Raw genomic sequence first — 25197 nt, forward strand, 5'->3', positions numbered from 1 at the left:
CCAGCCTTAACATTAAACCAACACATGAATAACATTATAGAAGCAAAAGTTCCTGGACTGCTGATGACATCATGGAACTGCATGTTCACCTTAAAGCAATCTGTTACTTGCAAACCAAACCTTAATTGAATAAATACTTAGTAAATGTTAGTTGATAGTGCAAATAATAGTGAGTGAGGACACTGGAGTAGCCCTGCTTCCCTAACCTAGGAATGATCCCACGACTGGGCCCTCATGATAAACTACTGGTCTCATCTATGGAGGGTCCTAGAAAGAGTCCTACAGATTTTGCTATGGGGAACACTGTGGAAGTAGAACATCTTTATGTCTAATAAATAAATAAATAAAATAAGAAAAAGTGGAATTAAGAGAAATTGGTAAGTAGGGAAGGCATTTGAAGCTGATCTATGCACATCTATTTTTGTAGTTCAGAAACAATTCTTGACTTTTATCAGCCACAGAATATTTTTGCAATTCAGAAACAATTCTTGATCTGGATTTGACTTTTATCAGCCACAGACTGGAAATCTGGGCCTAACACAATGAAGCTGAGCACCAATTTTTGCTTCATTTTCACTTCGATGCTAGCTGAACTGTTCCCAGTGAGCCCAGATATTGCAGGGTCATCAGCTTAAAAAATCATGCCATGCTGCTGGCTTGGGTCACCGCTGAGTAAGCAGATGAATCCAGCTGAATGTAAAGGTGATGGACACTGAAAGAATCACAAGTGTCTACTCAGATCTGTCTGCTGCTGGCCATGTTTTCTGACTGCCCATTGGATTTGAGAGGGACAGGTAAGTTTCCCAGTCCCTGCCGGGTGGTAACATATCTAAGTTATCTAAGTTGTCACGAAGATTCTAATCAACGTTAACTTCAAAATCTAAAGCTAGTCTATAGTCTTTACAACATCAGAATTACTTTTCTCTTTAAAACTTGGTATGTTGTTGAGGTTTTTTGGTTTGGTTTTCAGGGTTTTTGTTTTTATTTTAAATTTTTATCCTTATGTTTTATAAATAAGCTTTCCTGTGCCTGCTTGCCCATAACTTCTTCTTCTGTCTGATGGCAGTTTAAAGAGTTCAGCCTGTGCTTTCTTGTACAAAGAGAAACTTGGGAGCATTAGGAGCATATTAATTCACTACCAGATCTGGCCTGGTTTCTGAAGTCCAGAGCTTGAGGGTGTTGCAGAAGTGGAGTCATGGCTTTTTTCCATTTGATTAGTAAATATATTCTAGCTGAAGCCTAAGAGCACTTTCTTCTGCTCTAATTCCTGAATGCAGTTGTCATTAATGGTCAATTTCTGGGTGCCCATGTCCCAAGGAAATGGCTTCTTCTTTTGTCTTAAGTAGACCTCCCTGCAAACTTTCCTTATCTCTGACCATACCTTCTATGTCAGAATGAAGAAAGTAAGCCTTTTCTCCCCCCTCTTCACAGAGTAGGGAGAAATTAGGCAGGCAGGTCGGAGGTGAGGTGTAGAAAATTACCGTTTTATGAGTACATCCACATTGTAGCAAATTATACCAAATATTTTATGACCTTCAAATCTGTTGGCTACTTGTTATGGTTTGGATCTATAAATGCCACCCCTCCCCACAAAGCTCATGTTTTAGAAGCATAGTCCCCAATACAGCAAGGTTCAGAGGTAGGACTTTTAGACAATGATAAGAGGTATAACTTCATTAGCAGATTAATCCATTTGATGATTAATGGACTACTGGGTGGTAACTGTAGGCAGGTGGGGGCATGAATGGAGGAAGTAGATCACTGCGGGTGTGCTCTTGAGGATTATATTTTGTCCCTGGTTCCTCTCTCTTTCTCTCTCTGCTTTCCTCCCAATCCCACATTTCTGCCAGGGTTTTCTGCCACACCTCAAACCCAGAGCAAATGTAATCAGCTGACCATGAACTGAACCTCTGAAACTTTAAGTCCCAAATAAACTTTTCCTTCTTTAAATTGTTCTTGTCAAGTATTTTGGTCACAGCAATGAAAAGCTGACTAACACACCATCTAGCAAGAAAATTGCATGATCCCTCTGGTTGATTGACCCCTCTCACTCCCCAACTTAGGCCCACCCCTCTTTCACAACACTGCCCAAGTACATCTGGATGCTGGTCCTAGGCCAGGCTCTGGAGTCCCAGAAGTGGAGCAAAGAAACTCAGAATTTGATTAAGAAGAATGCTTGAGTAGATTCTATGGGTCCAAGAGCTGCCATAAATTCATCTGAAACACGGAGTCTGAGTTGGAAGTCAGGGAGGTAAATGGGGGAGCTTTTGGACCACCACAACAGTAAGTACTTCCCAGGTGAAGGGGGGAGAGCACTGCAGGCAGAGACCTCCTCTCACCAGAGGGGTGTCAGGCTGTTTTGCTTTTTCTTTGTGAGCTGCCCAATGACTGGCCTCATTGTTCCTCTGATCTTTTAAGACTTCTGCTGTGAGTCAGCTAATCCTATCTCTGAAAGGATGTTCCCCAAACCACTTACTCAGTGTGGGTCCTTAATACATGAGTAAAAGAATGAACGGATTAAAGACTGTGGGCCAAACTAACCCATCTTCCTCAGGCTGAGAGAAACAGGCAAAAAACATCCCAAGAGTCAGTGTTCTTGGCTGCCACAGATAACTCGGCCTTGCAAACAGCATTTCAAGGATAAGTTGGAGGCTGGCAATTCTGAATTTGTTCCCAATGCTTGACGGGATGCTCATTAGTATGAGTCCTGAATATTTCCATCGCCATACCAGAAAAAGTAGGGTGAGAAAGTAGTAGTTTAAAACAAAACAACAACAACAACAAAAACACTATTCGATCTCGGAGCGCTGAGGCACACGCCTATAACGCCAGGATCCTGGGAGGCTCCGACAGGAAGATCACAAATTCGAGCCCAGCCTCCACAATTTACTGAGACCCTGTCTCAAAAACAAAAGGGTGAGGATGTAGCTCAGTGGATGAGAACCCCTGGGTTCCAACCGCAGTGTGTGTGTGGGGAGAGGGCGGGACTATTCCCGAAAGTGCCTAAAACTGGAAGGTGACCACCCTTAGCTACACGACAGGTGCTTCTACATCCGATTGGGGTAGTGCGCTAAAAAAAACGCTTCAGGAGCTGAACGCTTTTTTGTTGTTGTTGTTGTAATGAATTTTCCTCCCAACCATTGGGGAGGCTGAAGCAGGAGGATCGCACTTTGGAGGCCGCCCTGGGATATTTAGCGAGACCCTGCTTTAAACAATAAAAAAGGGCTTGGGATGTAGCTCAGCGATAAAGCACCTTAAACCCTAGTACCAAACAACAACCAACACAAAACGCTTCAGGAGCCGGCGTTCACTGACTTCCGGAGTTGTGAACAAACTAGCGCTGTGCGAACCAAGGACAGCCGGGAACGCAACCGGAGAAGCGCGGAAATTCAAGACGGTCCGCTAGAGGAGAGCTGCGCAAAGGAAGCGGAGCCAGGGCCTTAAGGCGGCCCCGCGGGGGGCGGGGCCCGTCACGTGTGAGTGGCGCGGTGGCACCAGCGAGAAACTGCGCAGGCGCGGGGCCGCCCTGGAATCCCCGCGGGGTAGATCTCAGCGTCCGAGTCCCACGCGAGAGGAGGGCGGGACGGGAGTACTGACAGCGGGCGCTGCGCGCAGGGCTCTGTGAAGCCGGTGACGTCCGCAGAGGCGGGGTCGGTCGCTGCGCAGGTGAGGAGTCTAGCGGGGCCGGGTCTGCGGCGCGCCGGGAGCACTTACAGGGTTTACGTCCGCGCTCTCGGCCGGTCCGGCGCGAGCGTGCAGTCCCTTTAGTGGCTGCCCGACCACCCCCTCGGGAAGGGGCTCCTTCCTGTTGCCGAGGCACCTCTGCGTGGTCGCGACCCGTGGGAACATCCCGCTCCCGCGCCCACGACTTGGCGCTGATCTGAGGACGAGAACGCTTGTCTTCCCGCTCAGGCATTGAGTGAGGCTGGTGGCACCGACCTGCCAGAAGATCTGGGACAAAGGGCTGCGGCACGCCCACCCTTCCTGGGCTAAACCTGGGGTGAGCGGCGCGCGGACCCCTGAGAGGAGGCAGTGAAGGCAGGGGCTCCTGACGGTGCGTCCCGTCACTGTTGTTTGCACACCCACCCGTGCCCCTACAGTCTCAGGCACCTGTTCTCCCTCTGCCAGAGGTTACAAGCCCATGGTTTACTGTTGGAAGGAGTCCAAGTGTAAATTTCAAAACAGTGCAGAGGTGTGGGAATGAGAAGACAAGGAAGGACTAGCCTGTCTTCCCCGTTGTGCAGGAGCTGGCAGAGAAGGGGTCGGTGGTCAGAGACAGGGCGAGAAAAGTTAGGGCCCCCCCTGGCGCTGTCAGGAGGTGCTGAGCTGTGCAGTGGGAAGCCCCCCGCGAGGCCAAAGGATTGACCAGAGTTCCAGTCGGGCTGACTCTGCCTCTTATCCCACTACACCATGCTGTTTCCACAGCCCATTGACCTAGACCTCAACTTGGAATTTGGGTTTTGTTGTAATGAATTTTCCTGTCAGCTGGTGGATTATTTATTAGAAAGGAAAATAATTAGGATTTAGTTTGAAAAAAGCTATCTGTACAAAGTCAGCTTGTATGTAGTCTTGGATATACCTGTTTTAGCCTGTCCCGGGAGACTGAGAATTGGGAGTCAGATTGCAAACCTTGACTCCTCAGAATATACACATTCATTAGAAACATATGGATAACATTTTTGAGATAGTCATTAATTGGGAAACAAGGAAGAATTATATATCATATCAGTGTCACCCTTTGTAAGGCAGTGTACAAAGCAGCTCCTATGTGTTTAATCTTCTTCTTATTTCATGTCTGTGGGAAGTGATTCGAGAGTCATTTTCATTTTACTGTTCAAGACAGTGCCTTGCCCAGGTTCGTACAACTAGTGGGAATTATGTCTTGGGTATTCTTGACCTGGCCTCCTTTATAAGGGCGTACCATGTAGTTGAGACTATTGTTTCTGAGTGGGTACAAAAGACGTTTCTCATTAGCTTGTGTGGTATTGAGAAGGTTTAGTGGAATTCCAGGACTCAAGCTGCAGGCTTTGTTAGTATCTCAGAAATAAGGCAACTTTCATGCCTCTTTGTGAAAGGTTGGGCAGAGACTCTAAGTCTCCCTTGACTGAGGCTTGTGTGGCAAGAACCGTCCAGAGTTGCTGTGGAGGGAGCCAGCCTCATCTCTGAGCTCAGTGACCTCTGGCACAGATTACAGCTAAGCAGTGCCCTTTACCTTCTCTGGCACTATGGGTGCAGAAGGCAGTATGTAGCTGCTGCAGGGTTTACTTGGAGCGTGTGTTGTGCAGTGAGCAGTTAGCAGAGAGGTGAAGCTAAGCCAGGGTTCCTTCCATATCTAGAACCTCCACCTACAAAGCAGGTCTGCAGTGATAGATCTGGAGCAGTTTTTCAGTGTTTTGTGTCCTGCTTCAGATGTCTTGCTCTCATGGGAAAGTAAATGAATCTGAGCCCTGCAAAGAAGAGAAAGATGCCTGCCTCACAATTCTCTAGTGCATTGCTGCATTTCACATTGTTTTTAAATATTCTTTATGATAGCCTTTCAAAATACCCTTGTTTTTAAGAAGGTACTGAGGTACAAAGGAATGAAATGACCTCACAGAGTCAGAGGAAGAGTTTAGGTTTAGGGTCCTGAAGGAGTGTCTTTTGAAATATAACCCCTGCCTTCCTATCTGCGCCCATATAACTTGATAGAACAGATGTTCTGTCCCTAGACAGGAGACAGCAAGTGAGGAACAGAATGGCTAAATCATTTGGGGTCTCTGTAGCTTTAGCCTCCTTTCTCAGAGGAAAGGACCTCTGCTAGTTCATACATTCCTCAGTTTTAGCCACATCCTAAAATTTCCTGGTAGCTAGTTATGGCTTGTTCTTTGAGCATCTGTTCAAAACTTTCTGAATCTAGCATTTGAGAGGAGGGCTAAGCCAGAGCTAGGCAGACAAGCAGGCAGTCCAGAGAATAGAACTGAGAGTTGGAGACTGCAGCAGGTAGGTGAAAGCTCTTTGCAAGTGGCTATGGTATTGAAGACACTAGTGAGTGGGAGGGCATCTTCTATTGCTAGTGGGGCCCGAGGTGCCCATGTTAACATGTTGTTAAACTAGCATTTTCAAGCTTTTTAGCATCTAGAATTGTCAGGGCCTTGTTACTGTGAGTGGGAAAAGTGTGGATCAGCTTCTTAGCCAAGAATGGGCAGTGTGACCCTTAAGAAAACATTTGGCATTGGTTTATAAGTTATTTGCCAAGGGTTGGGCCTGGCAGAGTCTGGTGTTCTCTCTAAGTACCAGGTTTCCCAGGCTCTATTCAGGAGTAGTCTGACATTCAAATTTCTCTTAGCCACCAATCAGGTTTCAGGCCCTGAGCCTCTTGACTAGATCCCTAACCCCTACATAGTTCTAGCTCTAGAGACTTTTGGCCAATGGTTGGCTGTTTGAAAACCAGATAGAATAAATGCAGAATAAACAGTCATGGACTGGGATTTGGTAGACCTAAACCTGAGTCACCCTTGTGATCTTGCACTAGCAAGCCCCTTCTCTGAGCCTTAGTTCCCTCATGAACTTAGTAAAGGAGGGGCTGAAGTAGAATTTTAAGGGAAGGAGAGGAAGATGAAATATCCTTCCAGCCTGGCACTGAGGGCCTGAGGCAAGGAGGCCCTTAATTTCCTTGTCTCCTGGTTTTCTCTTTCTTCCTTCTGTGCTGTCTGCCCCAGGCTAGCTCCTTCTGAGAAGGGAGGATTCCCTGGGTAGGCTGGGCAAGGCAGGAATACCCTTGATGATGCTGTCTATACTTGTTTTGGACATGAATTAACCCACCCAGTGCTGATGCTTTATTTTATTAATACTTTATCCGTTTCTGCCTAGAGGCAGCTCTTTGAACAGGCAGGAGTTTGGCCTGGGGAAGGAAGAAGTGAGGATGCATATCCAGCAGGAAAGCACTGGTGGCAAGTGCCCCTGTGACTTTCTGAAGTGCCATCAGATCCTTGTAACTGCAGTCTTGGGGTACTTTAGAGTCTGGATGTTCAATGTACACCCAGAATGTCTACATAGATTAGGTCAGACCACCCTGCCAGCAAGCAGTGTAGCTAGGACTCAATGTAAGTTCACCTAAACCATAAATTTAGTGGCTTACTGGTTGGTTTGTTTTGGGCACTAGGGATTGAACCCAGGGACACTTTACCACTGAGCCACATTCCCTTTTTGTTTTGAGACAGAGTCTCACCAAGTTTCTGAGGCTTGCCTTAAACTTTCAGTCCTCTTGCCTCAGCCTCCTGAGTCACTGGGATTACAGGTATGCCACCCCACCAGGCTTAGTGCTTTCTTTAACATCAAGCCATCCCCATCCAAAATTACCTTCCATACTACACTGAAATTGAATGGTTTCAACCTCACCTCACTGTGGAGTTTAAAATTTAGATTATTTCATTAGACATGTAACACCTACTAATTACTAGGCTATATGTTAAGTGCTAGTGATACAGGAATGAGTGAAACAATAGTCCTTGTCCTTAGATTGTGCCATAATATCGTGGAGACAGATGTAAGTAGGTAAAATGCATGAAATCCACTTGTGCAGTAACCACGTACATGTGTTTATATATGCATGTGCACTATAATCAGAGGTGAGGGAGCAGTCAAGTGGCAGGGTTTTCAGGAAAGAATTTAGAGGAAAGTATTATTTGTGCTTAGCCTTAACAAATAGATAGGCATTTACCTCATTAGCAAGAGTGGGGAAGGCATTCTGAATAAAAGAAATGGCATGAGCAGTAGCACAGCCCTTTGCTTGTGGAGTGGTCTGATAAGGATGCTCTAGTGGCCTGGGAGGAGGCCAGAATGGTGGGCTGAAGCTAAGCTGTGGAGGTCTGTGCCAAGAAGTTTACTGTGAGAGTCTGAAACCAAGGGAAGGATATGGGCGGGTCAAGGTGTGTTAAGATTGCTCTGCTACAACCTGGAGAAAAACTAAAAAAAAAGAAAAGAAAAAAGCAGAGTCAGGCCAAGTTCAATTCTGTGGCTACTGAAGTAGACCGGGTGCAAAATAATACAGTCTTGAGGTTGGATTGTAGCAGTGAAGTCAAGAAGTGGGTAGCAGATACATTTTATAAGATGAACAGAACTTCCTATAGGTATGGGGAGGGAGGTTGAAAGGAGATTAAAATGTGACTACTAGTTTCTGGCTTGAACAAATGGGCTAGATGCTTGTGGTTTTCCCCAAGAGAGAACTCCAGAAGAGAAATTAACTTGAAGAGAAATTAACTTGAGCGTAGGTCAGTTTTGATGGGGTACAATAGAGATACAAAACCTGCATGTGGAAACTTTGAGTCAAAAGCAGGATTGGGGATTTGGAAGTCAATACCAAGGTAGAGGCTAAAGTGCTGAAGTAGGTGAGATCACTCAGGAAGGAAGTATGAGTTGAAAAACACTTGCATGGCAGGGAAAGCAAAGGGAGGTAATGAATAGATGCAGGTGAAGGTCCTCAGTGATGCTAGCTGACTTCCTGGGCATGGTGTGAGGAATGGGCAAGGAAGCAGGCTGCCACAGAGAAAAGAAGCTGGCTCTTTGATTCTGTTCAAGTGACAGGTGGGCTGTATTAAGGGCTTTTCTTCATTAGTCTTCCCTGGATAGCAGAGGGGGAGTCTGTTGGCACTTGGGAAATGTTATAATCTGCATGACTGCGAATGACTCAAAACTTTGCTCAACTTTTTGAAGAGCTAGGGGGGCCTTGGCGGCTCTCCATTTTTTTGTTTGCTGAAGATTAACTGTTGGCAGCTGGGGGAGCCCCAGGGTGTCTGTGTGGCCTGGTCCTGCCTATGGGGTGACTGAGCTTAGGGGCATAGGCTAGACTCCAGGGCCCCACCTCCAACCCTCCCTCCCTGCCTTCTCTCCCTTCCTGCTCACTGTGGGTCAGCCTTTTTGTCCACAGAGACAGGGTTGGATGCTGCACATGGTGAGTGCCTGTTCTCAGGTTTAACCTGCCTGAAGTTTGGGATAGGGACCCTGTAGGGAGGGGAGGTGCCTTGTGGAAGGAGGAAGGTTCAAAGTTGTAAACTGAATGGGCAGGGTTGGGGGTGTTGGTAAAAAACCAAGAATGTTCAGACTTCAAAGTGAGCTGTTTCTGCTGGAATCCTAGGATGTTACCTGGGAGCTTTAAGTACCTGGGCACCCCCTCATTTTGGAGTTGTGGAAAATGGGGCCTGGGAAGGGATCAGCGCAGCTTGTCCTAAAGCACATCTGGGTTGTGCTCTCTACCCCACAGCTTCTAGACCTGAACTGCCTCTGATCTGCTCCATCTGTTGTTTGTGTTCTTATCAACTTCACCTTCTGTGAGAGGAGGATCAGATAAGCTCCATGGGAGGGGGGGTGATTGAAGACTGGTGGAGGCTGGCTTTCCTATAAACAACTTTGTTATTCTCTTTTAGAGAGACTGACCCTTTTTTCATGGAAAAGGGATGGGGCCTGGGAGAAGGAACATCTGGTGTGTGGGTAAATTTCCTTTAGAAGATCATGATTTGACTGTATTTGATGGTTGAAGAATAAGTTTATCTTTTTTAATTATCTTTAAAGACAAAAGAGATTATGCCTCTTGACTTCCACAGACCCATTTCTGAATGCAGCAGGGCAAGGTGTGACAGAAAGATTACAAGGTTTGAAGTCTTATTTCTGTTGAGCCTGATCCAGGTGGCATTTATCACTACCTGCTGGCTCTGTGACAGTGGGGAAGTTAATGAACTTCTCAATGTTGGCAGCTATAAAACAGGAGGATTTCTGCATCACAAGACTGTAGAGTACATTAGGCCATGTGTATCAAGTGACTCTAAGGAAATTCAGAGTTACTGGTCTCCTTTCTTCTGAAGTCAGTGGTCTTAGAGGCCCATGTGGAAATATGTTTTTATTTAGATATTAAAGCTCCTCCTGCCCACCCTTTTCCTGTAGGTGGGAGTAACTATGATCCAGGACTCAGGATCTGCTCAGGATCTGCTCAGGCTGTGCAGCAGGCTCCAGGATGCCAGGACGGGGTTGCTTTGTAGTTCTGGGGGCTTGGCTGCGGGGTTGAACCTGTACCTTCTCTGGGTATTTCCAGAAATCACTTTTCACTGCTTATCATGGGCAGAAGAGCCAGCTGCTGGAGGTCCACTTGGCACAGTGTGTTCATGGAGAGAACTGACTGACCAGTAATCCTAATAATGCTCTGACAGCTTAGTGCTGCAGGAACTGAGGATGCAGTCCACCTCCCCAGAGTGGTGATGGTACCTTCAGCCCTGACATCTGCCCCAGTCAGTCTCCTTCCCAGGTTTAGTCAGCCCTAGAAGGTCCAAGCCCTTCCATCCTGCTTCTTGTGTCCTGCACTAGCTCCAAAGCCACTTCTCCATGCATCTGTGGCTACCCAGACTGACTCTCATCCCTGTACTGCCATAGCCTCATGTTCATTCCCTGACTCAACTGCTTTACCTTCTAATCTACTTTTCTGTTATTTGTGTGCCAGGCCTGCATCTCCTTGAGGATTGTTTATCATTTCATTTTATATCGTTCCAAATTGTCATATATTAAATAAGGTCAATGCTGTATAAACGTTCAGAAATAATTGTTAAGTCTAGTTGAGTTGAATTCCCATGTTGTACTCTTAAGAAGACAGGCTAAATGCCTGTGGATGGGCAATAAGGGAATGGAGCCTGTTTGTCTCTAAGTGCAACCAGGTTGTATCTTAAGGATGTAGAGCTGACTCTAAGGGTCTCTGAACTTCCTGAATTCATTCATCTACCAAGTTAAAGCAAGTCTATTTGTAGAGTAGATTAAAGCTGGCCTTTGCATACTGAAGCAGAAATGTTTACATCTGATCAGATACTACTCATGATCCTGGATCCTACACACTTGTCAGAAATCCAGAGATGTTTTAGAAATGTTTAAATATATATAGACATTGTTCCAGGCATTGTGGAATCTCAGCAGGTGGTTGAAAACTGTGATTTTCCTCCTAATTATTCTGTGAACTATAATCCAATAATTCGTAACTTTGCCACATGAAAGAATTGGAAGCAGGCCTGTGAAAGTTTCTTTCCTGCTTGGTCTAAGAACTTGATTGTTTGTGAGTTGTTTTCTTCGCCATTCAATTCTGTTGATTTCATTTCAGCATACATTTGTGGTGAGTCCATGTCTGTGGACCACATTTTGAGTAGTATGGTTTTAAGAAACTCCTCTCCAAGCAAGAGTCTCTCACATCAGAGATACCACAGCAGCAACCCCCTCCCTAATTCACATACTGACCTCTCTGCTGTTTTTTTCTTCCCAAGTACATAGATGCCAGATCGTCTTTCTGAAATGCCGTTTTCATTTAGTCACCCCTTGTCTGGAAGTTCTCTTTCATTTCTTAATTCAAAATCTGGACTTCTGAGGCCAACCTTAGTACTAGTCTGACCTACTCTTTCTTTCCCAAAGTCATTACCACCAAGTTGTAGTGCCTCCCTTACAGCCCCATGGATTTCCAGACTTTTGCTTGGACTTTGGAGAAATTCTGTGTGAGCCAAGTCCTGAAGGGGCAAGTTGAGGGTGAGGTTAAGTGAACCACATATACTCCAAGGCCTGTCCCTAGAGATCTAAGTGCACAGAATCAGGCTGGGATATGGGAGGAAGGCAGGAGAATAAGTCAGATCCTAGGATGGCATGAGAAGTAATGGAAGGGTAGGTGTTTAAGTGGTTGTCAGGAGAAGGAAGGCTTGATAGGGTCCCTAACACTGTTACAGGGGTGTGCTGCTTCCAGGGTTTTCTACCCAGAAGCGTAAGGATTCCAAGCTAAAGGGAATTTTACTACTGAGTGTCCAGGCCCTGGCTGGGAATAAGACAGTGTTCCAATAAAATCTGCCTGGGACTCCAGTTCACTTGCAGAGTCCCATACATTGTGTAGAGACACCTTTTGCTAGGCTACTTCTGAAGCACTTGCTTCTGGGCATAACACATCCCCCCTTAGTTCCTTACTTCCCTCATTCAGCAGACACCATGCAGTTCTGTTCACAGTGGGAAAATGGCAGGTTAGACAAGGTATTTAACAGCTGCTATCTCTTGGTAGTAGGCTTTGGAGGATGTTTGCTTTCTTGTCAACCATAATTTTATGTATTGCCTCTTTGCTATTTTTTTGTTTTGTTTTACCATGAGCCTATTTTATTTCTACAATAACTAGAAAATAAAGCTATTCTCAGTTGGGGGAAGTTTGTTGAGATTGTCTGCCTACCATGAGTGGGTCCTGCTGGGGCCTTAATGAATAGAATATGGTCCTTGTTTCTGGGGGATTTTCCAATTAAAAAGGAAAAAAGGTAGGGTAACAGAGCAAGTATCCTCTAATCGTGGAAGAGAAAGCTGTCGCTATCTAGGTAGGCATAGCTGAGCCACTTGTGTTGTAAAAGAGTATCAGAGTTTGGAGAGGAAAGGAAGGAGTCAAGGGGTCACAGCATGGCAGAGCACTGCAGAGTTGGGGGCCACCATCTTAGACTAAAAGAGAGGGAACAGCAAGAGAAGTCCTGAGAATGCTGTCATTTCTCTGTCATTACTTCTGACCCCCTGGTGAGTTCCTTGGGGCAGTAATTACACATATGTCATATCTTCAAGCTCTAATAACTGGCAGGTGGTTAGCAGACCTCATTCCACATTTCTGATCCTGCTTCCCCTCCTCCCTTGGCTTCCTGGCCAGCTGCCTGCCAGAGCCTTGGAACCTTACTCAGGAGATCAGATTCCAGCTGTCCTGTGGAACCAGTAACATCTTCCTTCCTCTCAATCTCCAGAGATGTCTTTCCTCCAGGACCCAAGTGTCTTCACCATGGGAATGTGGTCCATTGGTGCAGGAGCCCTGGGGGCTGCTGCTTTGGCACTGTTCCTGGCCAACACAGACATGTTTCTATCCAAGCCCAAGAAAGCAGCACTGGAGTATCTGGAAGATATAGACCTGAAAACACTGGAGAAGGGTAAGTAGTCACCCTGCTGTTCTCAGTACTTTTCCAAGGTACTGGCATACAGGCTTGCTTATTTATGTATTTATTTTTTCTTGAAGAGACAATATAATAACATTAGGGAAAATTTAGTAAACTTTGAAATTACCAACAGTTCCATTTTCCTAACACAGTCATCATTTTTATTCCAGCATTTTCCTTTCCATATGTACATGTTATTATAAAGTTATGATCTTGATATGTTATTTTACCTTTTCTTATCAAAATCATTGTTCACTCTTATTATCTAATTATAATGATAAATCACTTCATAATGTTTAATCATGTATTATGCCATCATTTGGTAAACCTTCTAGAGAGTTTTCTGAGCAATTCCAGGCTTGTGGAATCATCAATGTGCCACCCCTCCCCCCTGCAAAAAGTAATTAAATAAAGAAGTCTCTGGGTCAGATAAGGCTGAGAAACATTGTGTATCTAATTCCATGTTCCTGATGCTCAGCACAGGACCTGGTGCACAGAAGGAATTTGCTTATTGAAATGGGGAGGTCTGCTTTGCTATTGATAGAGCATAATCAGCCCCCAATTAGGCAGTACAAGAGAAAACATTTTAGTGCCACACTTCAGAACAGACATACCTCTCTACCTCCCTCTGGAACACTTTTCCCTCTGGAGTCCATTACACACTCCCTGTGTATTCTGGAGCCACACACTCCCTGTGTATTCTCAGCATTAAAGCTGTAACTCTGTGGGGATTCAGTTGTGCCCAGATGTAGCAAGGAAGTTTGACTGGTAAACACTGGGGCTCATTGACTGTGTGGTCTCCAGATTAGTGTCCTGAGAGGAAGCCTTTGTCAGCCATTCAATAAGTGAGGAAGCTTGCAAAGGAAGGCAGTTGTGTGGTTGTGCAGACTCATGGAGGGCCTCTTCAGTAAGGTATGAGAAAAGCCTGATAGCCTTTGTTTACCCCAGGCTTCCCAGTCTCATTTGATTATGGACAGTCTCCCCCACTTTCCTCTTCCCTTTTTTGTTCACATAGCCCTGCCCCCCACAGGAACATGGATGCCTCTGGCACACTAAAGCATAAGGGTTCATACTTACTGAGCCCCCACTAACTCTATGACCAGACACCATGAGTAACACTTTTATATTCTCTTTTTAATAATCCCTGCTGCCCAAGGTAGAACTGCATATATTTATATGCATTTTGCAAATGAGAAAGCTGAGGTTCAAAGAGGAAAAATGGCTTTCCCATGATCACACAGCTCTAGATTCAAATTCAATCTGATCTCAGAGACAATCTTGTACTACAGTCTTGTACTGCAGTACTATCTACCCTAATCACTTCCTTGTAGGACATCTACCCCACCCTATTAATAACATTGCAGTTTACATAACTGAGGTAATTTTTTAAAAAAAATTCTGTTGTCTTAATTCCTTTGAATATTTTTATAAGAGTATGTGTGTGTGTATGTGTGTGTATGTGTGAGAGAGAAAGAAAGTACAAGACATTTTCAGTTTGCCTATTTTTCTGACCTACAGAATTGTTACAATGTTCAGTGACACTGGCCATAAAAGGAATGCCATTCTGCCACAGTTTGGAATGTTCATATTTGAAAATGTTTTTATGTGGAGGGGCCTTTGAGTATGTAATAGGATCTGTAAGTGTTATTAACTTTCTTCAGGAAGATGAATAGTCCCCTCCCATGTGTGAAATGCCTGTCCTTGCCCTCTCTCAAGCCTGGTTTCTGACCTTAGCTTGGCTTAGTGCAGATCATGAGCTGCTTAGGGGTCAGGGCTGGAAGGCCAGGAGGAGATACTGAATTTCCTTTTATTTCCCCCCTTAGAACCAAGGACTTTCAAAGCAAAGGAACTATGGGAAAAGAGTGGAGCTGTGATTATGGCTGTGCGGAGGCCAGGCTGTTTTCTATGTCGAGAGGTGGGTACCTTAGAAGATCAATTCAGAGAAAAGAATTCCTGCAAGTGGGAACCAGAGCATTGCCAGCCAGGATCAAAGGCCTGTAGACCTACTGTGGCCTTTTGTCAACTCTGGGCTGTTCTGTTATTTGCTCTGGATATTTCTTTTGATGTAGATTTTGTTCCTGCTTTTTAGCAACTTGCTGTCTCTTACTGAGGTTAGCAACACATCTGTCTTCCCTTTGATACTTGCAAGCCTTTCACCTTGTGTTGTGACATCTGTGTTCTCCCCATTTAATCCAAGTTGAGGTACAGTTCAGTGTTCACAGTGGGCAGCACAGACACAAACTTCTTGAAATGGGAGGTCTACATTGCTATGGGCATGGTTAGCGCCCATCTGTGATAAAGCTGCAGCACCTGGAGAAGCTCTTTAAGGTGGTATAGAATAGACCTACTTGTCAGCCTCCCATTAGGGACCCACTTGGAGTCCAGTATGGGAACTGTGGTCTCACAGGATCTGTACTTTGGCAGGGATTTAGTTAGGCTGATGGTGTGGGTGCATTTGACATGAGAAATCCATGAAAGTTGGGACTCGCTGACTGGATGGTCTCCAGGTTGGCCCTTCAAAGGGAAGCCACTGCTGTCTGCCCAGTAAGTGAAGAAGCACAGCAGGGAAGGCAGGCACTGTGATTTCTAAGTCACAAAATACTAGTATCAAAGGAAACATTGCAGTGACCTAGGCCTCTATGGGTAAACTGAGAGCCAGAATGGTTTGGTGGCCTGCCTAATCTGGTAACAGAAGCACCAAGTTCTGAAATCACTCCTTGCCTGGAAGAAAACTCCTACTCACAAGACCGCCTGGCTTCCCAAGCTGTGGCTTTGGCCCTGTGAAGATTATCATCCTACTCCTCTGGCTGCCGTCTTCAGCCCTGAGGGATTTCCTTTTCAGCCCTGTTGGTCTCTCTCCTAATTGTGTGGTGGACCAGTGGAGAATCCACTTATACCCTGATGCACAGGCTGTCCTGCAGAGTCTCCCCCTCAGGGCATTTTTTGCCTGTCATCCCATTGGTTTTTCCTCATATCTCTTGAAAATATAGCTGGTTGTTACTATTCCCATTTTGCAGAGGAGGAAACAATGGTGTAGATGTTATAACAAAGTCATGCTGTCTAAGGAGGTGTATTAATGTCCTGTTGCCGCAAACTTGGTGACTTTAAACAACACAACTGCCTCAGAGTTCTAAGTCAGAATTCCAAAATGGAATATGCATGCATTCCTCTTGGAGGCTATGAGGGAGAATCCATTTTTTTTTTTTTTTTTTTTTTTGCCTTTTCCAGCTTCCTGTATTCATTAGCTTATAACCTCCTTCCTCTGTTTTAAAAGTTAGCTGGTCAGGTGGTTGTATGTCATTGTATTCCAATGACAGTGACTTTTCTGCCTTCCTCTTCACACTTAAGGACCCTAGTGATTATATTGGGCCCAACCATATAATCTTCTTACTTCAAGGTCAGCTGATTAACAGACTAAATTTTATCTCAGTCTCCCTCCCCCTTGCCATGTAATGTAACATATTCACAAGTTTCAGGAATTGGGACACAGCTATCTTTAGAGGCTCATTTTTCTGTCTACTACTAGAGGTGGAGTTTAAACTAAGAGTTTTTGATTCCAAATCTGCAGTGTCTCCACACACCAACATTGAAGCCTGTTATGACTTGATCTCTTGAGGCCAGTGAAACCCAGAAGGTTCCAAGAGCAATAACTCTTGCTAATTGCAGCCTGTTTTCCTCTATGCTGGTCTGTGCCCTGGCAGAACATTTTTGTGGAAACTTAAATTTTCCAAAAAAGATGGGTGGATGTTAGTCTGAGTTATTTGGGGAGGCCTGAGGAGAAGGTATTTGACTCAGTTTCCATTTCACAGCTTTGTGCAGTGACATTCCCAGATAAAGAGCCCAGGAAAAGCAAGTGATAAAAAAGCTTCTCTTCTCCAACAGGTGATCTTTGACCACATCAGACACTATAATCCCTCCTCCTGGTTCTTGGGCAGAATTTGCCACTCACTGAAGCTCTTGATAAATGTATTATAGTAAATTCTGCTTCAACTTTTTGTTGTTGTTGTTCTAGAAAATGTAAATGTAGTTGCCACCATACAGCAGTGCATTTGTATTTGAAGCAAGCAGGCTGCATTTAAAAGAATTTCCTGCTAGTCCTTTAATTCTGACACTCAAAGTGAAAAAATAATTTGTTCTTAAGGTTAAAGCTTTACCATGATCTGTGCAGTATTTACTTATCCACACCAGTTCATGAAGGTCAAGGATGTCTGAACTGCTCAGCTCAGCTACGTTCTCCACCTTCAAATTTTTCCACCTGGTATTTAGCAACCTTCTTTATATCCAGTCATGTTCTATGCACTGAGGGACCAATAAATGGAACACACAGTTTCTGAATATGAGATATATTTGGAAATTAAGTGACAATCCTCACCTTAGTGGTATCCCACAGACTCAGCACAAAAAAATGTAGCCAAGCAGGGAAGCTATAGAGGACATGCATAGAGCCAGTTGTGGCTCACACCTATCATCCCAGTGACTCAGAAGACTGAGGCAGGAAGATCGCAAGTTTGAGGTCAGCCTCAGCAACTTGGCAAGACCCTGTGTCAAAATAGAAAAAAAAAAAAATTGGGGAAATAACTCAGTGGTAGAGGGCCCCTGGATTCAATCCTCAGTACCAAAAAAACCAAACCAAACCAAACAAACAAACAACAGCAACAAAAAAGAACATACATAGAGAAACAGAAATAGAACGTCACTCCAGACTGGATAGGCTTAGCCAGGGAGATCTTTCTAGATCAGGGATGCTTTTCCAGAGAGTCCAGTTTGAGCTGAAAAGATAAAGGAGGTGATAGCAGGGGAGGGGAGACCACTGAGCACAAGTGTAGAGGCCCTGGGAGGGTGGACTGTGTGGCATGTGTCTGATGGTCCCTTGTACTAGTTTGGTCTAAGGCCAGAGAGTAGCTGGAAGATGAGATAGGTGAGAAGTGTCATGGCTGGGAGTAGAGGCGACACTGTTATGGCTGCCTACACCAGGCTGTGGTTGAAACACCCATGAGAGGAAGCTAGCTGTTCTTTCCACAGTGAAAAACACAAGTCTGGACTGAGGATGGCTTCTGATGCCCTTTCCTGAGGCCTAGTGCTCAGCTGAGACAGGCGCATGCTGAGCTGCACAAATACTTCTGGCATTTTGTTGCCTTTGGTCCCTACGTTCAGAGCCAGCCACACTCTGGTACTATGTAGAGAGAGGTTTGTTGGCTGCAGAACATCAGGAGTTCATGCCCCTGGACCTCTCTATCTTCCACAGGAGGCTATGGACCTGTCCTCCCTGAAACCCAAGTTGGATGACCTGGGTGTTCCCCTCTATGCGGTGGTAAAGGAAAAGGTTGGGACTGAAGTGAAGGACTTTCAGCCTTATTTCAAAGGAGACATCTTCCTGGATGAAAAGGTACATGTCCTGTGAGCTTGTGAGACACATACTGATGGGGACTGTGCTCAGCTATGGAGAGCTCTGTGGCTCAGGGTCAATCTAGCATGGAGCTGGAGGCCAGCCTCCCCTTCTGTTTCTCTGGACTTGCTGGGGCTCCCCCAGCCCTATGAGCCAGAGCATCAGATGCTTGAAAGTTGCCTTCTTCAATGATACTAAAACCCTTTCATGCAGTGTAACCCAGGAGGTGGACAGTAGCCGAAGCCCACTTGGGTTCCCCCATCACACAGGTGGACCTTAACACAAACCCCCAACCCTTAATGTATTGCAGCTCTCTTGCTTTCCCCTCCATTCCTCACCTGCAGAATGTAGCATCATTGCAGGTATGAGAATAGTGATAAGGTCGAGTTAGAGTTATTTCTCTAGGTTGGGCCTGTCTTGAAATCAGAAGCTGAACCCAGGGCTGGGAGTTAGAGTACTTGCCCAGCATGTACAAGGCCCTGGGGTTCAATCTCCAATACTAAAAAAAAAAAAAGAAATTAAAAGATGACAAACCTGGCAAGTTTCTTCATGTCCTTGGCAGTTGAGGCTCATTCTGGTGGAGTTGTGTGTGCTAAATGGGGAGAGGACAGGAACTGTCAGTCTTTGTGTCTTTGCCTGAGAACAGATACCCTGTAGGGAAACTTCCTCCCTGGAGGGGTAGGCATAAAGACTCTTCATATGGGGTCTATCTTTCTTGGTCCCTAGAAAAAATTCTATGGTCCACAAAGGCGCAAGATGATGTTTATGGGATTTGTTCGTCTGGGTGTATGGTACAACTTCTTCCGGGCCTGGAATGGAGGCTTCTCTGGAAACCTAGAAGGCGAAGGCTTCATCCTCGGGGGAGTTTTTGTGGTGGGACCAGGAAAGCAGGTACATTCTTAATGTTTCCTTGGGCATCTCTGGGTATCTGTCTCTGATCAGGGACCTAGAATGGGGGTTTACTTTCCCTGTTTGGGTTTCCCTCCTTGCTTTCTCCTGGCCTCTAGGGCAGGGTTTGGCATACCTGCCAGCCTTTTCTTGCCTAGTGATGACTCACCTGATGCTCACAGGCTGGCTAGCACATTCCTGATGTTGTCAGATGTATTGTTTGCCTTTGTGGGCACTCCCTGGAGCTTCAGGCTCTCCCTGCCTGGTGGAAGGTTAACTGGATTGGCTGAGCATCAGGACCTTGCTCAGTTGTTCTTGGGACTAGTTTTTACAGTCCACTATGCCAGGTACCACTTGATGGGAACTTTTTTCTTTTTTCCTTTTTTTGTATTATTAATACATAAAGCACTCAGTGCCACTTGGTGGGAATTTTAAAATGTTTTTGTAATAATAATCTGTAAGGCATACTTTAAAGAACATATGTGTGCTATAGAAAATTTGAAAACAGCCAAATAATGGAAGGTGCGGGGAACCATTCTGTGAGCTTGACCACCACAGACAACCCATTGGAACAGAGCTGAATGGTCTTTGGCTTTGTTTTTGTTCTTCTTTTATTTTTTAATCTTTCGTACTGGTGATTGAACTCAGGTGCTCTACCACTGGCCTACATCCTCAGCCCTTTTTATTTTATTTTGAGCCAGGGTCTCACTGAATTATTGAGGCTGGCCTTGAACTTGTGATTATCCTTCCACAACTTCCTTAGTAGCTGGGATTACAGGCATGTGCAACCATGCCCGGGTGGCTTTGTTTTTTTATTTTTAGAAAATGGTGCCTTAACTAAACTAGATTTTTTTTTTTTCATTTAGCAGGTATCCTTGGCATTTTTGAATGTCATTATATATTCTTTCCCAGGGCAGATGCAAGCCTTATTTTTACTACCTGCTTTACTCTTTATTGAATAGCAAGTAAATATAATTTCCTGATCTGTTCACCTATAGTCACTACACTGAGGTGGGACTTTTAATTTTTTAAGTCTTTCTAAATAATGACAACATATTTTCAGGGTTTTTTTTGGGGGGGGTGTTGCTTGTTTTGGGGTGTGTATGTGTGTGTGTGTTATGATTGAACCTAAGCATCCTCAACCACTGGGCTGCATCCTTAGCCCTTTTTAAAATTTTTTGTTTTGAGCCATGTATTGCTAAGTTGCCAAAACTGGCCTCGAATTTTTGGTCCTCCTGCCTCAGCTTCCTGCGTAGTTAGGATTACAGTTTTTTGCCACCATGCCTGACAATGGTTTTTTTTTTTTTAAGTCTGAGTTCTCAGGTGTAATGGGTTAAATAACTTAAGCACAGTAGCATACTTCTATAATCTCAGATATTTGGGAGACTGAGGCAGGAAGATGGCAAGTTTGAGGCCAGCCTGGGCAAATTAGTGAGACTCTGTCTAAAAATAAAAATGGGTGAGAATGGAACTCTTGGTAGAAAGCTTTCTTATCATGGACTTTACAAGGCCCTGGATTCAATCACTAATGCCCTCTGTCCTCCCAAAAAACTTTTTTTTTACCACTTCTTTAGGATTACTTTGGGATATCCTGGTCTTAGTGCATTTTGTTTCATAGTACTGAAAGATTGGCCTCCAGTTTCTTATGAAAACTAAAGGAAACCATGGGTCTCCTGCTGAAGACCTGCTGAAGTCTGCCGTCTGAGTTCCACTCCGTCGGGTTTTTCTTTTATCTTCATTCAGTTCTCTTCAGCTACCATGTTCTTTTGCCTGCCTCTCTATCTATGGACACCTGAGTTACCCTGTCTGTTTTATACCCTTATCATAATTAGCAGCTCCTGACTTCATGATCTCAAAGTGTTCCTTGCATACTCCAAATCATGTGATGTGGCCTTTCTGATTCACCTTCCCCCAAGGTCTGAATTCCTCCAGGGCAGATGCCAGCCCTTATTGGGATCCATGTTCTCTTTTCCTTGAGCACAAGGCTTGATGGACAGCTTGTGCTCCACGTCTGTCTCATGAATGAATGTCTTAGAATGAGGATTGATATTCCCTCTCGTTTCCTTTTTAGGGCATTCTTCTTGAACACCGAGAAAAAGAATTTGGAGACAAAGTAAACCCACTTTCTGTTCTGGAAGCTGCTAAGAAAATCAAATCACAGGTTCCAGCCTCAGAGAAAAAATGATCACATGAAACTGCCTGGCTTATCCTTGTTTCCACTGATGTCCCTGAAAAGTTAGGAAACTCACTTATACCACTATATTCTCACTATAGATTATTAACATATTTTAATATAATTTTCTGTTTAGGCCCATTGAGGCAAAATAGGCCCAAAATATGACTGATAAAAAATCCAAGAAACTAGTGCAGATCATTTTAGGTAAGACCTGGAAAAGATGAGGCTTAAAGTTGGCTGGTGCACCTCATTAAAACTTATGTGGTATTTGAGTACCATTATTTGAAATGATTTTTATTTTCATGTCTTCAAAAATCTAAGAAAAGTTGGGGCTGGGGGTGTAGCTCAGTGGTAGAATGCTTGCCTATCATGCGGGAGGCCCTGGGTTCAATCCCCGGTGCTTAAAAATAAAATAAAAAGATGTAGGACACATTGATAATGGAGTTAAAGATTAGAGAATGTAAGACTTGGTGTGTGTGTTTTCTATTAATGGCTTATTATATAAATGTCAAAGTAATACTCAAAGAAATTATGTGTTATGGGATAGTTTGATGAAGGTAAATTATAAATTGAAATCTCCTTTTTCATGTTCTCTATTCTAACCTCAGAGATTTGTTTTTCTAGGAGTGATCATCTCTGGCTCTAATAAATTATGCATCAATAATCACCTGTACAAATTTTTCTGACAAAACCAATAATAAAAATACTTACCATAATGTTGTCTGAAAGTGAAAAATTATATTCCCCAGGAGTATAAAGGGTAGGTAGGCAGACTGTAGTTCTAATAATGTAAGAGGTTTGAAAATGATCAGAAGTATTCATCCCATCATTCATGTTACTCATTTATGAGGAATGACTTTGACGTTTAAAATCGGGAGCCACTTTCATATTGGTCTTTTAGTCTAATTGGGAAAGTAAGGAAGAGAAGGAACATAAGATGAAATGTGACTTAATACATTAATTTATTATGTTTGAACTTTTTTTCTTGTGGGGAGCTCTGCCCCTAGAAGTCTCCACTAAGGCACCAAATGAGCCCAGGAGTATAAGTATTGAAATGAGAATCAAGAAAAGAGGATTTATTCAGGGGACCAGCCCAGCCTGGAGGAAGAGAGTGAAGTATGTCATCTAGGAAAGCAAGAACAGAGACTGAGGCTGGAAGTCAAGCTGGGAAAGTAGAAAAGTGGAGACTGAGGATATAGTAGGGCTTGTAGCTCAGGGCTAAGATGAGGTTTGGGTCTAGCTTCAGGTGGGTGGCAGTGCAGAGTTTGTACAGGTCCATACTGGGCTGGGTTTCTGCAGTTTTTGAGGCAACACCCTTAAGTATTTGCACAGGATCAATGCAGTGACTTCTTTCTCAGGAGCTTGATCCATGGGATTCCAGCTCAGAATAGAGTTCTTTGATGCCCAGAGGACACTTGACTCTTGCAACTGAAAGAGCAAAGCCTTAAAGCATGCACCAATGGATGCAAAAGTAGAAACCTCATTGTGATCCCTTTTACCTGCTGTTTTCTCCTGGGTCCTCATATGCCTTGTATTCTCTCTCCTGTTAGTATGGCATCCTGGAAAGAGCATTGAATCGAGTCAAGGTGGGTTCAATTTCTAGTATACTGGGACCTTAAGCAAAGCTCTGGCTCCAGGTACCCTCATTGCTATCAAGTGGGCATAAAAATCCCTGCCTATTCTTCGGAGCTATTTATTAGAAATCACTGAAGGGGCTGGACATGGTGGTGCACACCTGTAATGCCAGCCACTAAGGAGTCTGAGGCAGGAGGATCACAAGTTCAAAGCCCACCTCAGCAATTTAGCGAGGCCCTTGGTAACCTGGCGAGACCTCGTCTCAAAGTAAAAAATAAAAAGGACTGAGGATGTGGCTCAGTGGTTATGTGCCCCTGTGTTCTATCCCTGGAACCAAAAAATTTATTGAAGGAATGATAAATATTACAAGACAATGCTTCTCCAACTTTAATGTACACGAAAAACACCTGCAAAGCTCATTGAAATTGAGACTGTTGGAAAAGGTGGACACAGTAAAGACATTTTATTCTCTGGTCAGAAAGGAGTTCTCAGTGCAGAACCGAGGTCAATTCTGATCTGTGCAGAAGTGACTGGGAATTTTAAAGGGTGAATGAGGGGGTTAGGAGGGAAATTGGCGGGGGGGGCAAGCAGAGAAGTGGAAAATTACAAAGAACTGGTAGGAGGGGTCAATGTGATCAGAGCTTCTGTGACTGTACTGACTGGCAAGTTTATGAAGTTAGGTTTTCTGCCTCTCACAGTGTCTGGGAGTCAGTCCTATATTTCTTGATAATTACATTTCAAAGTGATGTTCCCAGGGCTTTAAGAAATACTCTGGCTCCTGGTTAGTAAAAGATGCATATGTGCCTTTGAGGTATAGAAAGGATTTAAATTGAAACTTTATAAAGTAAATTGTTCTAAGAAAAGGGGAAGTTATCGGCCTGTAGTTAGGTGTTGACTGGAACAAATGGTAAATTCTATTGGCAGTCTTGAACTTCCCCAGACCCCTTGTCTTCAAGAGAAGACAAGGCCTTGAGACAAGGCCTTCCCAAGCTGGTGTTTGTTCAATTCCTTTCGTGTATGCATAGTAAGGGGCTGGTGGACAAAATAATTTTTGCTAAAGGTTTAGTGGTTCTCAAGACTCTAATATAGCAGCCTGAGCTAGGGCCTGAGCTTCCAAATTTCTAACACATTCCGATTAATCTTGATATCCTGCTAGTTCATGCATAATACTTTAAGAAGCAAGACTCTAAAAGAAGACTGTACAAAGCAAAGGCATTAACCTCTGTGGGCTTTGGGCTTGAAAAGCTTCAGCAATGTTTACAAACATTAGCAGTTTTCCCTTTTAATTTATTTGATAAAAGAATTGGAAATCCAAAATGCAAAGACAATTTTGTGAATTGTCAATTTGGAGAATCCACGACAATTTTGGACATAAAGTAGAATTACCTGGGAAGATTTTTAAAAACTTCTGATGCCCAGGCCCACTAAATCAGAGTCTTTGGAATGGGACTCAGGCAACAATATGTCTTTAAGCTCCTGGGTGATTCTAATATGCAGTCAATGTAGAAAAGTGCTTTGAATATCAAGTTTAGAAGAATAGCAGTTACATCTGAAGAGCTTTTTCTCAGAACCAGGCTGCCTCTGATCATCCCTGATAAATTCAAGGAAAAACCTTTGGGTGGCAAGTGTTGGGATGATGTGGTCATGGAACGGGGAAGCGGGAACTTTAACTGAATATGAACCTTCAAGGTGAAAAAAAAAAAATAGAAAAGAGTAGAGATAGGAAAACGAGAAGAATTCTGGTAATTTTTGTTATGCAATTCTATGTTCTTTCCCCAGTATACTGATTTATCAAAAGCATGCCTGTGTTTATGTTCTCTTCCCAGAGTAAGGCATTCCACTGTGATAGGGAGGCATTGGATAGGTGGGTTAGGAAGGACAAACTGTGGGAAAGAGGCAGTAGGGATTTGTTGAGTACAAAGGATGGAAATCAGAGAGCAGACTGAACACTTACGCCCATCCTCTGACTGCCTTCCTTCCTCCACTAATGTCCAATGGGGCAAGCAGGCAGGTGGATATTTGTGAGGGGAAGGGAAAGAAAATTTGCTCATTCTGATTTCACTTTCAAATACTTAAAGGAGAAGAGTTTGGGGCTGGGGTGTAGGTCAGAGATGGAGAGCTCACCTTGTGTATCTGAGGCCCTGGGTTCAGTTCCCAAGCATGTGTATGCACACGCACACACACACTTTCTTTTTATTTACTCATTTATTTATTGATTGATACTAGGAATTGAA

The 25197-nt window shown here is 44.2% G+C and overlaps 1 protein-coding gene across 2 annotated transcripts; it reads left to right on the forward strand.

Annotated features, from left to right (window-relative positions):
• Positions 1–3558: 3558 nt before the first annotated feature.
• On the forward strand, positions 3559–22104 carry Prxl2a (peroxiredoxin like 2A). Of its 2 annotated transcripts, none has more exons than XM_076834142.1 (6): positions 3559–3666; positions 12753–12932; positions 14762–14853; positions 18184–18324; positions 19051–19215; positions 21284–22104. In XM_076834142.1, the coding sequence occupies exons 2-6, from the start codon at positions 12755–12757 to the stop codon at positions 21395–21397; spliced, it is 690 nt and encodes a 229-aa protein (XP_076690257.1). In that variant the 5' UTR covers positions 3559–3666; positions 12753–12754; the 3' UTR covers positions 21398–22104. The 2 variants fall into 2 exon arrangements, with proteins under 2 accessions (XP_076690257.1, XP_076690258.1); XM_076834143.1 differs by having other exon boundaries at positions 3561–3666; positions 12770–12932.
• Positions 22105–25197: the final 3093 nt, after the last annotated feature.

The sequence above is a fragment of the Callospermophilus lateralis genome, chromosome 15 (assembly GCF_048772815.1).
Source record: "Callospermophilus lateralis isolate mCalLat2 chromosome 15, mCalLat2.hap1, whole genome shotgun sequence".
NCBI lineage: Eukaryota > Metazoa > Chordata > Mammalia > Rodentia > Sciuridae > Callospermophilus > Callospermophilus lateralis.

Coding starts and splice junctions, on each gene's coding strand:
- Prxl2a (XM_076834142.1), top strand. CDS start 12,755: ATGTCTTTCCTCCAGGACCCAAGTGTCTTCACCATGGGAATGTGGTCC. Junction 12,933..14,761: donor CCTGAAAACACTGGAGAAGG/GTAAGTAGTCAC, acceptor TTCCCCCCTTAG/AACCAAGGACTTTCAAAGCA. Junction 19,216..21,283: donor TGGTGGGACCAGGAAAGCAG/GTACATTCTTAA, acceptor TTTCCTTTTTAG/GGCATTCTTCTTGAACACCG.